The 13961-nt window shown below is 43.1% G+C and overlaps 1 protein-coding gene across 1 annotated transcript in view; it reads left to right on the top strand.

Moving 5' to 3' along the window:
- The window catches only part of zbtb2b (zinc finger and BTB domain containing 2b), a 67421-nt gene extending 56679 nt beyond the window's left edge, over positions 1–10742 (top strand). The window contains exons 2-3 of the mRNA XM_038805412.1: positions 5468–5649; positions 6262–10742. Coding sequence (XP_038661340.1) covers positions 5477–5649; positions 6262–7663 — 1575 coding nt within the window. The 5' untranslated portion in view covers positions 5468–5476 and the 3' untranslated portion in view covers positions 7664–10742. The remainder of the gene's footprint in view (positions 1–5467; positions 5650–6261) is intronic.
- The last annotated feature ends 3219 nt before the right edge of the window (positions 10743–13961 follow it).

The raw sequence follows: 13961 nt of genomic DNA, 5'->3' as shown, positions 1-13961 counted from the left end.
TTCGTCCTTACACTTGCCTCCAGGGCCTGATACAATAGCCTAACCCAGTCGATGAGCCCCACCCCGAACCCGAACCGTCCTAGTACCTCCCACAGATAACCCTACTCGACCCGGTCAAAAGCCTTTTCAGCATCCATGGCTACCACTATCTCTACCTCCCTACTCTCCGGGGCCATCATAATCACGTTGAGCAGCCTTCTAATGTTGGGCACTAGCTGCCTCCCCTTTACAAACCCGGTTTCGTCCTCCACAATTACATCCAGTACACAGTCCTCAATTCTGGTCGCCAAAATCTTGGCCAGTAACTTAGCGTCTACGTTGATCAAGGAGATCGGCCTGTACGACCCACAGGCCTCCGGGTCCTTATCCCGTTTCAGAATGAGCGAGATGGTGGCCTGCGACATCGTCAGTGGTAAACTCCCTCTTGTCTCTTGCCTCATTAAAGACCCTGACCAGCACCGGCCCCACTATCCCGGCAAATGTTTTGTAAAACTCCACCAGATACCCGTCCAGCCCCGGGGCTTACCTGACTGCATGACCTTCAGGTCCCCCCAGAGAGGGCATTGTTAGCCACACACATGGTTCACAAGTGGTGGGAGGGGGGAGTATGAAGGGAGGGTGGAGGGGGGTTAAATGGGCAGAGGGTGGAGGGAGAGGTTGGGGTCACATGGGATTTGGGACGTGATTGCCCCTTGGGGTGGTGGGGGGCATTGGTGTCTACTCGACGTCGGTGTTGCCCGGTGTAGGTCGTGGATCTTCTTACGATATTGGAGGGCCAGTCTTCCTGGTCACACTGCCCGAGCTGACACACTGCTAGCCACCTCATCCCAGGCAGCACTGGCTGCCTTGTGACTGACTCTCCGGGACCCTTAGGGGAATAACATATATTTCCTGGCCTCTATGATGTCTAGCAGCCTCCCCAGATCTGCGTTCCCGAATCTTGGGGCTTGTCTCCTCAGTGCCATTATTGCGAGCTGGCTGGGGTTGGCTGAGCAAGCGCAGCTTAAGTGCTGCTCGACCTCGTTAACGGGGGGCTGGTGAGCGCAGTCCTGGTGAATCAGCTGGCGAACCTTCATTTGCGACAAGAGGCCCGTGGGGCTTCGTTAAGTTAGATAGATAGATAGAACAGTACAGCACAGAACAGGCCCTTCGGCCCTCGATGTTGTGCCGAGCAATTATCACCCTCCTCAAACCCACGTATCCACCCTATACCCGTAACCCAACAACCCCCCCCCTAACATTACCTTTTAGGACACTACGGGCAATTTAGCATGGCCAATCCACCTAACCCGCACATCTTTGGACTGTGGGAGGAAACCGGAGCACCCGGAGGAAACCCACGCACACACGGGGAGGACGTGCAGCCTCCGCACAGACAGTGACCCAGCCGGGAATTCGAACCTGGGACCCTGGAGCTGTGAAGCATTTATGCTAACCACCATGCTACCGTGCTGCCCAAAAGTGGACTCATTAATGTTGAAATGCGTTGTCAGCCTTGCTGGGCCGAGCACCGGAAGCTCGCCGCAATTCCCGCTCACTATCACACTTGGGACATTTTTCTGTGCAACTGCGCCCATATCTTTAAGTCAAGCAGAGGAAGTGGGGGACTCAAAAGTTACAACATAGTACAACTAGCCTTCGGACAGCAGACGTCAGACCTTTTGGCACCCAAGAGATTGGTGGGACCCGGTTCGATTGGTTGGCTGGTGAATTGGCCAAAAACCGTATTCTGCCCTTTGATAGGTGGCGATAGGTCCGACCTGAGTGGAATGAGGAATGCACAGCTGGGTCCTGGACACAGAGGAAAGTAGCTGCTCTCTCTCGTGTTTTCTCTGAAACTGCAGAGACCTAAATGAATCTGCAGTGAAAATCATTACAGGCTGAAAGCAGAAACTTTGAACTGAAAGCCTAGATTGATGGAAGGTTGTCAGAAGACAACCATCTGAAACAAGACTCTTATCCTTTAACTTATTATTTTTACACCCCTCTTTTCCCATGTATATGGGTATGTGTAGAGAATGGGGGCGAATTTAAGTGTTAGGAATTAGATAATAGTTAACCTGTTGTATTTGCTGCATATTTAATTGTAGTTATTGTTACTAATAAAATTAATTGTGTTTAACTTTACAAATCTGTTGACTGTAGTTATTGGACAGCCGAAGGCCAAAGACTTCGGGTGTTTTTCGAAGAATTATTTATTAATTTCAATTGTATTGTGACTCCGGTTCAAGTGGGACTGGAATTGACCACGCACTAGCCCATGGGGTTGTAACAGGATGTAGTGCCACGGCTGCAAGTGAATGTCTGAAAAAATCATACTATTTTACCAGAGTTAAAGCTGCCATAAGTTTCAAAATCGCAACCTGTAACTACATAATAGGAGTCAAGCATTTAGTCCTTTGAAGCTATTCAGTTATTCGGTTAGATCATTAGCTGATTCATACCAGTGCATTGTACAGGCAGTCCTTGACTTGACAACGTTCAAGTTACAACAAACGGCACTTACGACGTTTCTAAATTGACAGCCTGTTTCGAATTTACAACGTGACACAGGCGAACAGTTTGGGTGGAATCTTCCCAAAAATATACAGAGTGTTGGCTCAGGCGAGAAAACCCGTGTGAAGTTGAAGCTTTTCTCACGATATTGAACAACACTCTGCATTTTAAAAGGTGAAGCGAGATCAGATAGTCAGATGGATGGACGGGACTTAAAGAAGCCAGCGAGGCCAGGAATCCCTAGATCGAAGGGTGCCCCGATCTCTGACTTCAGTTAACCATGCCCCCAAGCACCGGAGCATCCCCCCTCCTCATCACTGGCTGTGGCCCAACCTGCCTGCCCCCAAGCACCGGGATCTCCCCCCCTCCTACTACCAAACCCATCCCCATTCACGAACATCACCCCCCACCATACGCACATATGGAAACCCCCCCCCCCCCAACCAAATAGGGCTCCCCAGAGGGCCCAATCTTGGCACTGCCAGGTTAGACGTGCCAGGGAGCACTGCCCTGGTTGTGTCCTGCGCCACACAGGGGCTATATCTCACTATGTGCCCCTGTATGGTTATCACAACTGGTTTTCATTTTTGAAAACCAATAGTGATTTGCAAAGGCATGATGTCATACTGGGTGGGTTGGAACATATGGTGGGAGTGAAAATAATGGCGTTTAGCCTGCTAATCAGATTTAACTTTATTAGGCAATCTGCTAATGATAAGGGTGCGGACCTGATTGCATCATTAGTGTGGGCAGGGAAGATCACGCTCAGGATTCTCACTGGCACAAATCCTTTTGTGAGATTTAGCAGCCATGATGGGATTTACGCCAACGGCTAGCACTGCTGCTAAATTCTGGCCTTGGTCATTACCAACTATTATGTTTCTTTTATGTTCCACCTTTCGCAACCTCAAATTGCCAATTACTTTTTCTTCTTTTTTTTCCAATTACATAGGAACGTAGAACATACAGTGCAGAAGGAGGCCATTCAGCCCATCAAGTCTGCACCGACCCACTTAAGCCCTCACTTCCACCCTATCCTCGTAACCCAAAACCCCTCCTAACCTTTTTGGTCACTAAGGGCAATTTATCATGGCCAATCCACCTAACCTGCACGTCTTTGGACTGTGGGAAGAAACCCACCCAGACACGGGGAGAACGTGCAGACTCCGCACAGACAGTGACCCAGCAGGGAATCGAACTTGGGACCCTGGCGCTGTGAAGCCGCAGTGCTATCCACTTATGCTGCCGTGCTAAATTAAGGGGCAATTTAGCGTGGTCAATCCACCTACCTTAGACATCTTTGGGTTGTGGGCGTGAGACCTACAGACATGGGGGGAATGTGCAAACCCCACTCGGACAGTGACCCGGGGGTGGGTTCGGACCCAGGTCCTCAGCGCCGTGAGTCAGCAGTGCTAACCACTGCACCACCGTGCCCCTTCAAAGGGCCAATTACGTCTCATTATACAGTATTTAAGTGCCTTTGAAAGTGTAGATACTGTTATATCATGGGGAAAAAATGGCAATTTTACTGAAGCAAGATTTCTCAAACTTTATCGTGACATAAACCCCAGTTTAAACCTAACTGACCTAGTGGAAACTAAGTGGGTTGGATGCATGTTTTACAAAAGGTTTGAGTTTGCTTACCACATATCCTTTGATGGGCTTTCTATGGTTGGGTGATCCAATTTCTCTGATTTATTATTCAAGAAGAGAGAAAGAATATGCATGCCAATCATTTTACCTTGAGCCTCATCATGACCATTCACTGATAAAAGTACAGTGCATTTGAAAAACCTTAGGGAGTGAAGCAAATGTACAAAATAACAAAGGGCTGATTCTATTCCTCTGTTCATGGTGTCATAGCCACAAGTTGATGGAACAGGAACAGCCATGTGAACCGAGTCAATTCCATCATTGGCAAGTGCACTATTCAGTGAAAATAGGGCATTGTACCTTGGTTCAGGAACTAATCCCCCATTTATAACATTGTTCCTATGGGAAAATCATTTCTGACTTACAACCCAGTTTTCAAGAACCAATTGTGTTGCAAGTCCATGACTGCCTGTACTGATCAATTCCTGTGCTAAACAACGATTAATGGAATTGATGAGCGCATTGAAGCGCCTTTGAAGTTGGGCTTTAGTATTCCTCTGAAGATCAACTGCCAGTCACCAGCCCTGTTATTTCCAACCATTTTTCCCGTTGTATTCAAATTCGTGATTATTAACACTGAATAATAATTATAGATTTCTTTCTCTAATAAATTTGAAGTACCCAATTTTTTTTTCCCAATTAAGGGGCAATTTAGTGTGGCCAATTCACCTGCCCTGCACATCTTTTTGGATTGTGGGGGTGAGACCCACGCAGACACGGGGAGAATGCGCAAACTCCACATGGACAGTGATCCAGAGCCGGGGTCGAATCTGGGACCTCGGCGCCGTGAGACGGCAGTGCTAATCACTATGTCACAGTTCTGCCTAATAATAATTATACATAATGAAAATATTTTCCTTCCCTCAAGAATTCAATAACTTGCATTTATGGTACTTTTAGCACAGAAATACTATCCTTGGTAGAATATGGTATATGCACGGTAATGTTATTTAAGAGTAAGGAATAGTCCATCAAGGTAAGTCATTGTCTGTTTTAAAATTCAGTTTTTTCTTATTGTGTGATACCAAGAATAGTATTTCTCTGCTAAAAGTACTAGAAATGTAAGTTGTTGAATTCTGAGTATTTATGTGTAATAAGTTAATTGCTGTAAAAAACATTTTAAACTTGATATCCAGCTGATTATATCAACAAATGTAAACAAAACAAATATTAAAATATAAGAATGATCTTGGTATATAGTCGAGGACTGTGAAACTTTAAATTACTCCTAATGAATGCAAGGTATTGCAGCTTTGGGTTATCAATTCAGCTATTACATATTTTGTGTTTAATGTAGCTCCTTTCTTGTACTTTCTAGGGTTTAAATATGGAACTGGCTAATCATGGTTTAATCCTGCTACAACAACTAAATGCCCAGCGAGAATTTGGCTTCCTGTGTGACTGCACAGTGGCTATAGGTGATGTCTATTTCAAGGCACATAAAGCAGTCCTTGCCTCTTTCTCCAATTACTTCAAAATGCTTTTTATCCATCAAACCAGGTAATGCATTGACTCAGATGTTAAACTAAAAATAATTGCATCTGTTGTGATTTGCACAAATGTATTTTTCTTCCTTTTCCATCTTCTTACCCCAATGGGCTTCCTAAAACAAAAATGTTTTAATACCTGTAAATTCACAGATATGTTTTGACATTGATGGCACTAACTTGTCAGTCATGTGATTGCAACCCACCTCACCTGTAGCATGAAAGGTGTGTTCTGCCACAGACTACTTTCCTCAAGTGACAAAGCTCTCCCTCTTCAACTGTGCTTTGTTTTGTTTAACATCTAAAATGATTTTTGAGGGCGGCACGGTGGCGCAGTGTTAGCACTGCTACCTACAGCGCTGAGGATCCGGGTTCGATCCCGGCCCCGGGTCACTGTCTGTGTGGAGTTTGCACATTCTCCCCGTGTATGTGTGGGTTTCACTCCCACAACCCAAAAGATGTGCAGGATAGGTAGATTGGCCAATTTAAATTGCCCCTTAATTGGGAAAAATAATTGGGTACTCTAAATTTATTTTTAAAAAAGTGATTTATGTTTACTCAATTCTATTTGTTCTATTTTATGCCTCTGCTAATCTGAAAATATTTTTAAATATTTTTTTCACAGTGACTGTGTCCGACTGAAACCAACGGATATTCAGCCAGATATCTTTAGCTACCTCCTGCATTTAATGTACACTGGCAAGATGGCTCCCCAGATTATTGATCCTGTCCGACTCGAGCAGGGAATTAAGTTCTTGCATGCATACCCATTGGTTCAGGAAGCTAGCTTAGCCAGCCATGGAGCGATTCCTCGTCCTGATCAGGTTTTTGCATGGACATCTTCACTCTATGGCATCCAGATTGCAGATAATCAAACCACACCTCAGAGTAGGTTATCGACAGCAGCAGAAAAGTCTGGACGAGAGTCTAGGTCACATACTCATCCTTCTCGGATGGAACAAGAACGAGGTGCAGAAAGTAACCAGCAGCATCCTCAGGGTGCACAGATTCTCCAACCTTCTCAGCATTTTGGGCAGTCATCTGTGGCACCTTTAGGTGCACAACAAGGCTTGATTTCTCCAGCTGGTCCCCCAACAGCTGAAGAACGATGTGAGAATATCCCCCTATTAGATGGGCAGCCAGGAATACATGCAATAGCTCACGTTAAGCCCAGTATTATGAAAAGGAATAGTGGTTTTCCAAAGTTTTATGTCTGTCATCTTTGTGGCAGAAGATTCACTCTACGAAGCAGCCTGCGTGAGCATCTGCAGCTCCACACAGGAATGTCGCTTCCAGTTACTAACCCAACAGGAATGAATATGCTGGGACAATTGGTAGAGCCTGGAAAACCTACAAAAGATCCTGAAGAAATACCTGAAGCCGAAGTAATTAGTGATGGTGAACTACAACAGAAAAATGATTCACCAATGGCAGATGGCCAACTACAAGCCGAAACACCACCTCCATCAGACATTGCTGACATTGACAACATAGAGTTAGGGGATCAAGATAGGGAGGTAAAAAGGCGAAAATACGAATGCTCCATCTGTGGACGTAAATTCATCCAGAAAAGTCACTGGCGAGAGCATATGTATATTCATACAGGCAAACCATACAAGTGTAGTACTTGTGATAAAACATTCTGTAGGGCCAACCAGGCTGCCAGGCATGTGTGCCTTAACCAGAACTCTGATACCTATATGATGGTGGATAATAAGCAAGCGATGCTCACTGAAGGTTCCTCAGAAGAAACAAGTCAATCTCTAATGGATCCAGTGTACCTAGCAACAAACCAGTCAAACCAATCATACAAGTGCAATCTGTGTGATAAAGGTTTCTCAACTGCTAGTGAAGCTGTTCGGCATTCATGCCAAAACCAGAACTCTGATACCTTTGTTTTGATGGAAGGCCAACCAACAGTTCAAGGGGAGGGCTCTTCAGAAGCTTGTGAAGTGACAGAAGTGAGCCAGTCATTGTCAGAAACCGGGCATAATGTGGAGGATGGTCAGGCCGTTTTAGTGGAATGAAAACTCTTCATTTACTCACTTTTCAATGTGTTTCTTATAATGTACAATTCAAAACTAATAGTCGTTAGATATGAGGATGTTAAAAATTTATTTTCTAAATTAGATCTGAGCTTTCTTTGGTAATAGCATGTCATTCATTATCCAAGGATCTTGTTACTTTTAAGAGGAAAATTCAGGTGGCATATTTGTATCAGTCAGTGTTTGCACTAGAATTCACACTCGCCCCTGTCAATCATGAGCTGCTTTGGGACCAGGTTAGTACAAAGGAAACTGATGTATATTGTTCTTTACTTGTACTGGTGTTGCCTGATGAGTACCTCCCTTGTAAAGTGGATTGAGTAGGAAAGTGGATTAAGTAGGAAAGTAAATCACATTGTTCCAAATGCATGGAAGTCATCATATCATGATATGTATATGCCTCACTAGCAATTTTTTGCTCCGCCTCCCTGAACCAAGTCCACTCTCAGAACAAGTGAATAAAACTCCCGTTGAGCTTAGGATTTGTACTCAAACTAAACTGTACCCAGTTTGAATGAAGCATTAGTGACTGACAGTTTCCAGAGGTCAGAGTGCAACAGTTGACATTTTGTGATTAAACAAAATTCCTGTTCTCTCAAAAGCGACACAAGAGCTGTTGATAAATGTTTTTATTCTTCATTAATTATCAGCTGATCACTGAGTACAGCCCATCTGTTGGTAGTATAATGCCGCAAATGACGAATCATAAGGAACTTGAGGAAATAGGAGCAGGCCATTCGGCCTAAATAAACAATATGTAGACGGAATGTGGCATTGCTGAACCAGTAATGAATCCAGAGTATGGTTATACCCTGGGTGAAGTCAGCATATGACTCATTCTCTCAAAAGTGGAACAACAGTTCAGTCAATATATTGGCAAAGAAAAGTGGATGAACCTGGGAGGGTGAAGGTATTGCAGTAATTCCTACGTCAACTAGAATACCCTTCTAATGAGTGAATCATATGTATGAAAAATATTTCCCAGATAAAACTAGTTTGATATGGTATTAAATAAAAATTGCTCACATTTGGAAATTTTGTTTCTTAGATATTCGAGACCTGTTTTCCAGTGGGATAGAACAAAGTAGTGCTTTGGTGCTCCATGTTTTCTCTATTCACTTGTATAATCTTGTTTTTTAAATCTGTTCAGTGTAAATCTGAATATCACTTTTACCTCATTTATTTACAATTTGCTGTTTGACATGTCTGTATAATTTGCTTTTAAGAATGGGGATGGGGGGATTTAAAAGTACATCTATGCATGCTGACTTCAAAATACAGTAGTAGTATTTGTAACTTTAACTTGTTTTACAGAAATACTAGATGCATTCTTTATTCAGTATTGTATGTCTTATACATTTTAGAGTTCTTGATAAATACTGGAAACAATCTAAGCTGAAGCAACCCTTAAAGAAAAAAATCTATCTTTCATAATTTCCAGATTAACTGTATTGGAGATTCACAATCTGCAAAAAGAAAATGACAGGGAAAAGTGGGTCGTTGCCCTGAAAATAAATTAGTTTCTTGCTCAAACTACTTACTAACTGTGCACATGTACCAAAAATGTTAGCACTTGTCCTGTAGATATTTAATTAGCTGTGTAGAAATTTTCTCCACAAAGTGGCATGTGCGAAACAGTGACCCTGATTGGAACAAAATGGCAATTTTTTTAATGCCCTATTAATTGAAGATGAGCAAATGTTAAGAATTGTGCTTGTGAAAATTGATTTTTCCATCTAGCTTATTTTTATTTGTTAATTAGTACACATGCTAACTTCATAACTATACTAGTGGGGTCCATTAGAACCAATAGTGTTAGAGTACTCTTATTGTAGACATGCACTAAAAACCACTATCTGAAGTACACAGAATGAACAAACATAATACTTTCTCAAACACATTTACTAATTTTATCAATACATTATGAAAGGGTACACCTGACTGGTACATTTGGAACTGTTACTTATAAATGCTAGTGATACAAGAAGCATTGAACTCCCATGATATTTTGTTTTACTGTTTATTATTTGTAGTTTTGTGTCTATATAGTTATTTAACCACTTGTTGCTCAGTAAGCCCCCAGAGATATACAAAGGTATTACTTGCAAACTTTAATTCCTAAAACGTGATAATGAAATTTCAAGAAATAATGGATGTAAATTGATTCCATTGTTACAAGTTTCATATAGACTTATTATGACAGAATAAATATTTGAAATAAAGCTCAACTGCCTTAAAATACTTAAGCATAACCATGATGTTCAGTGTCAAACCTATTATTTGCATTAATTATGGTTCAAATAAAGTGTAGTTTTTGTTTAATCAGTATTTTGTAAAGCTTGTTTCAAGAGAGAATATAATGTAGTTCAGTCTGGTAAAATGAGTCCCAGATGAGGAAAGTACATTCCTTTTGTTCTAGTTAGCAATGAGTAATACACTGTAGTACCCTTGACCAAAATAAATCGAGGGTTGGCCAGGTTAATTGGGGACATAAACGTTTTCCTTTGTCCCACAATGACTCTTTTAAGATTTTCCCGATCGTGTTTTAAAATATGTTTATAATAGTAAAGTCGAACTTTACATGAATTTTAAATTGCAGAGATTAAGAGCATTGTTTTCTGTGATACCTGCTCCTTACCAGCATTGTCAAAATTTGAAATGCATTGTACAGTGTTGCCTTTCTTTGTGTAACTTTTAAGTTGCTGCTCAAAAGCTAGCCAGTTCACCCGTATAATTGGGGCCTTATTTGACAAAGCATACATGCAGATTACTTATCCTTGCTGTATACAGTAATAGACTACAGATTAGTTAGAAAATGTTGTGTATGCCTTGTTGACTAAGCCGCGGGCCTAAATTTGAGCCTTACTTTTTTCAATGACTTGCCATTGTGTTTAGTCCTAAATACTCAAACTGAATACACACTGCACCTGTATTTGTCTTGATTCCATGCCACAACTTTACTGTTAAATCAAAAATTTTGTTAGTTACTAACTGTATAATGTGTAATATAACGCTGCCAATACCAAAGACTTGAATAAAACGAGCTTGGTAGGAACTGGAACCATTGTTGTGCTGTCTTGCTGAAATCTTTTTGCAGTACATTGTACTGATTACAGCTTGATTATTGCTGATACATCTGCTGCCACAATATGAATAACAGCTGGAATGGCATTACAAGATCGCAAGATAATTATAGGTGATGCTCATCTTGATTGATTCATCCAGAGAGATGCTCACCCTGCCTCATCGAAATTGGCAAAACCTTCAATATGCAATCTGATTGAGCAAAATTAAGTTTGATCTATACCTTGTCTGACTTGTGCTTAATGTCCTATTGGTTTTATGAAGTACTGTTGTGCAATGGGTGGACATGTTGAGCATCAGGTCTACTAAGACTGTTGGGTCTCTTTCATCTTCATCCTTAAATATCTTGATAAGTGCATGTCTATTTTGTTTCCTATGTGTAGCACTTGCCTTTGTTTGCATTAATTTTCACCTCCCATTGTTCTGTCTACTTAAATAACTTGGCCAACTCACTCTATAATTTTGAGCTACCTCTTCTGCTTCCACTATCCTTCCTAATTTATTATCAAATGCAATTGTCGCATTTTACTTGGAGTTTCTGAATCTACATCACTGGAGAGTTCTCAGTTCCCTGCCCAATGCTCCCTATTCTTAATAGCTGCTCATTGCCCACTCTTTTATCAATTCTTATAATCCTAGAACAATCCTCTGACTTTGGAATGTGGCAGAAGAAAGGCAGATAGATGACTGGAGGAAACGCCACCCTAAGAACCAATCCATACTGCCACTCCCAGAGACTCTGGAGTGATCGTGCTCTTTGACAGATATTCCATGCTTCCTGCCTCTTGGTGATCTTGTTGAATCGATATCTATTTTGGACCTATCTTTTGTTCATGTACTTGGAACCTTTACATCATGATCCATTTTGTTATTTAGTGACTCCTGCCCTATCACATTACATAATTTTTCTCTGCCCCCACACCATTTTTCCTGACCCTGCACTTGCGTAGTTATTAATTCCTAACATCGTCCAATTCTCGCCAGCACAATCATCTGGGAGGCAATCTTCTAATTAATACCATTCTATTTTTTTTCCACAATTAAGGGGCAATTTAGCCTGGCCAATCCATCCAGCCTGCACATCTTTTGGGTTGTGGGGGCGAGACCCACACAAACACGGTGAGTATGTGCAAACTCCACATGGACAGTGACCCGGGGCCGGGATCGAACCCGGAACCTCAGCATTGTGAGGCAGCAATGCTAACCACTGCCCCACCATGCTCTCCTATTAAGGAGGGTGTTCAGGCCCCTAATGCTGCAGGCCATGTGGGTAAGTGGGTGCCGCTGAGGCAGGCACCTCAACATTAAAGTGTTCTCAGTTGCCAATGCAGAAGGGCTGCACTGATGATCCTGAAGCTGGTACGAACATCAGATTGGAGGGGACACCTCCTGAAGATTGTATCCTCTTGGCTACTGTCATGAAGCACGCTGATATTGTCTGTGAGTGTAACCCAACTTGGAACACCGATTTGTGGGAGTGTACAGTTTTGTTTTGGACAAGACATGTGAATCTCCAGTGAGAATAAACAGCCTAGTTATTATTAAATTATTAAAGATTATTTATTAAAGTAAAGAAAGTACAAATATATACAAATAGGACTGCTCTATTTGAATGCGATTAAGATGTATGAATTATTAAACATAACTATATCATTTAATTAATCTTAAATTAATTATATAAATAGTGTATGTTTAATAATTCATATATTCAATCGCATTCAAATAGAACAGTCCTGTTTGTGTATATTTGTACTTGCTTCGAATGTACAGCTTCTGCCAAAACATCTCTACGACACCTGAACTCTGTAAGACTTCCCCATCAGCTTATAGCTAATGCACAATACAGGATGATACTCAAGTCTAGAAATGTCTTCTACTGGTCCAGTGAAGATATTTAAAACTGCCATCATGAAGGTGTTCTGCACTGCCTTGGTTCTTAAGACTTAGAACACAGACACAGGGAGAACGTGCAGACTCTGTGCAGTGACCCAAGCAGGAATCAAACCTGGGACCATGGTGCTGTGAAGCAACAGTGCTAACTACTGTGCTACCGTGAAACTGCCTTCTGATCTTGGTATGGGGAGAAATGCTTATCATTTGGAATATTTTGAAAACTGGCTACTGCTGTCTCTACGCAGATTTCTACCTGTTGCTGGAGAACCTATTATGTTTTGTGGCCTCAAGTACACAGTAGCAAGATGTTTTGATGTTGGTACAATATTGGCACAGGTTTCAAATGGCCTCCATGAAGTGGGCAACCAACCTGATTCCCAGCCTACCTAGGAAAAGTCCCTCAGAGGTGTAAATGCATTGGGGAGCTGTTCTGACAATTCCTTAATATTTTCCCAGACATCTTGATACCAACGACACGGGGGAGGTCCGGGTGGGGATGGTCTGGGAGGCTCTGAAAGCAGTGATCTGGGGGGAGCTGATTTCCATCCGGGCCCATAGGGAAAGGAGGGAGAGGAAGGAGAAGGAGAGACTGGTGGGGGAGCTCCTGGATGTGGATAGGAGGTACCCGGAGGCACCGGAGGAGGGGTTGTTGGGGGAACGGCGTAGTTTGCAGGCCAAGTTCGACTTTGTTGACCACCAGAAAGGCGGAGACACAGTGGAGGAGGGCGCAGGGCGCTGTGTATGAGTATGGGGAGAAGGCGAGCAGGATGTTGGCGCACCAGCTCCGTAGGTGAGATGCGGCTAGGGAAATTGGTGGAGTGACGGATAAGGGTGGGAATGTAGTGCAGAAGGGGGCAGAGGTAAATGGGGACTTTAGGGACTTCTACGAGGAACTGTACCGGTCGGAGCCTCCGTGGGGAGGGGGGGGGGGGGGGGGGGATGGAGAGCTTCATGAACAGGCTATGTTTCCCAAAGGTTCAAAAGGGGCTGGGGGCGCCGATAGAGTTGGAGGAGCTAGTCGGGGATTGGTCAAATGCAGTCAGGTAAGGCGCCGGGGCCGGATGGGTTCCCGGTGGAATTTTACAAAAAGTATGCGGATCTGGTGGGTCCCCTGTTGGTGCGAGCCTTCAATGAGGCACGGGAGGGGGGGGCTTTGCCCCCGACGATGTCGCGGGCGCTGATCTCTCTGACCCTGAAGCGGGATAAGGACCCCTTGCTGTGTGGATCATACAGGCCTATCTCGCTCCTCAATGTTGACGCTAAGTTGCTGGCGAAGATCCTGGCCACCAGGATAGAGGACTGT

The sequence above is a fragment of the Scyliorhinus canicula genome, chromosome 1, assembly GCF_902713615.1.
Source record: "Scyliorhinus canicula chromosome 1, sScyCan1.1, whole genome shotgun sequence".
In the NCBI taxonomy this organism is placed as follows: domain Eukaryota; kingdom Metazoa; phylum Chordata; class Chondrichthyes; order Carcharhiniformes; family Scyliorhinidae; genus Scyliorhinus; species Scyliorhinus canicula.
This window is presented reverse-complemented; position numbering and strand designations above follow the sequence as displayed.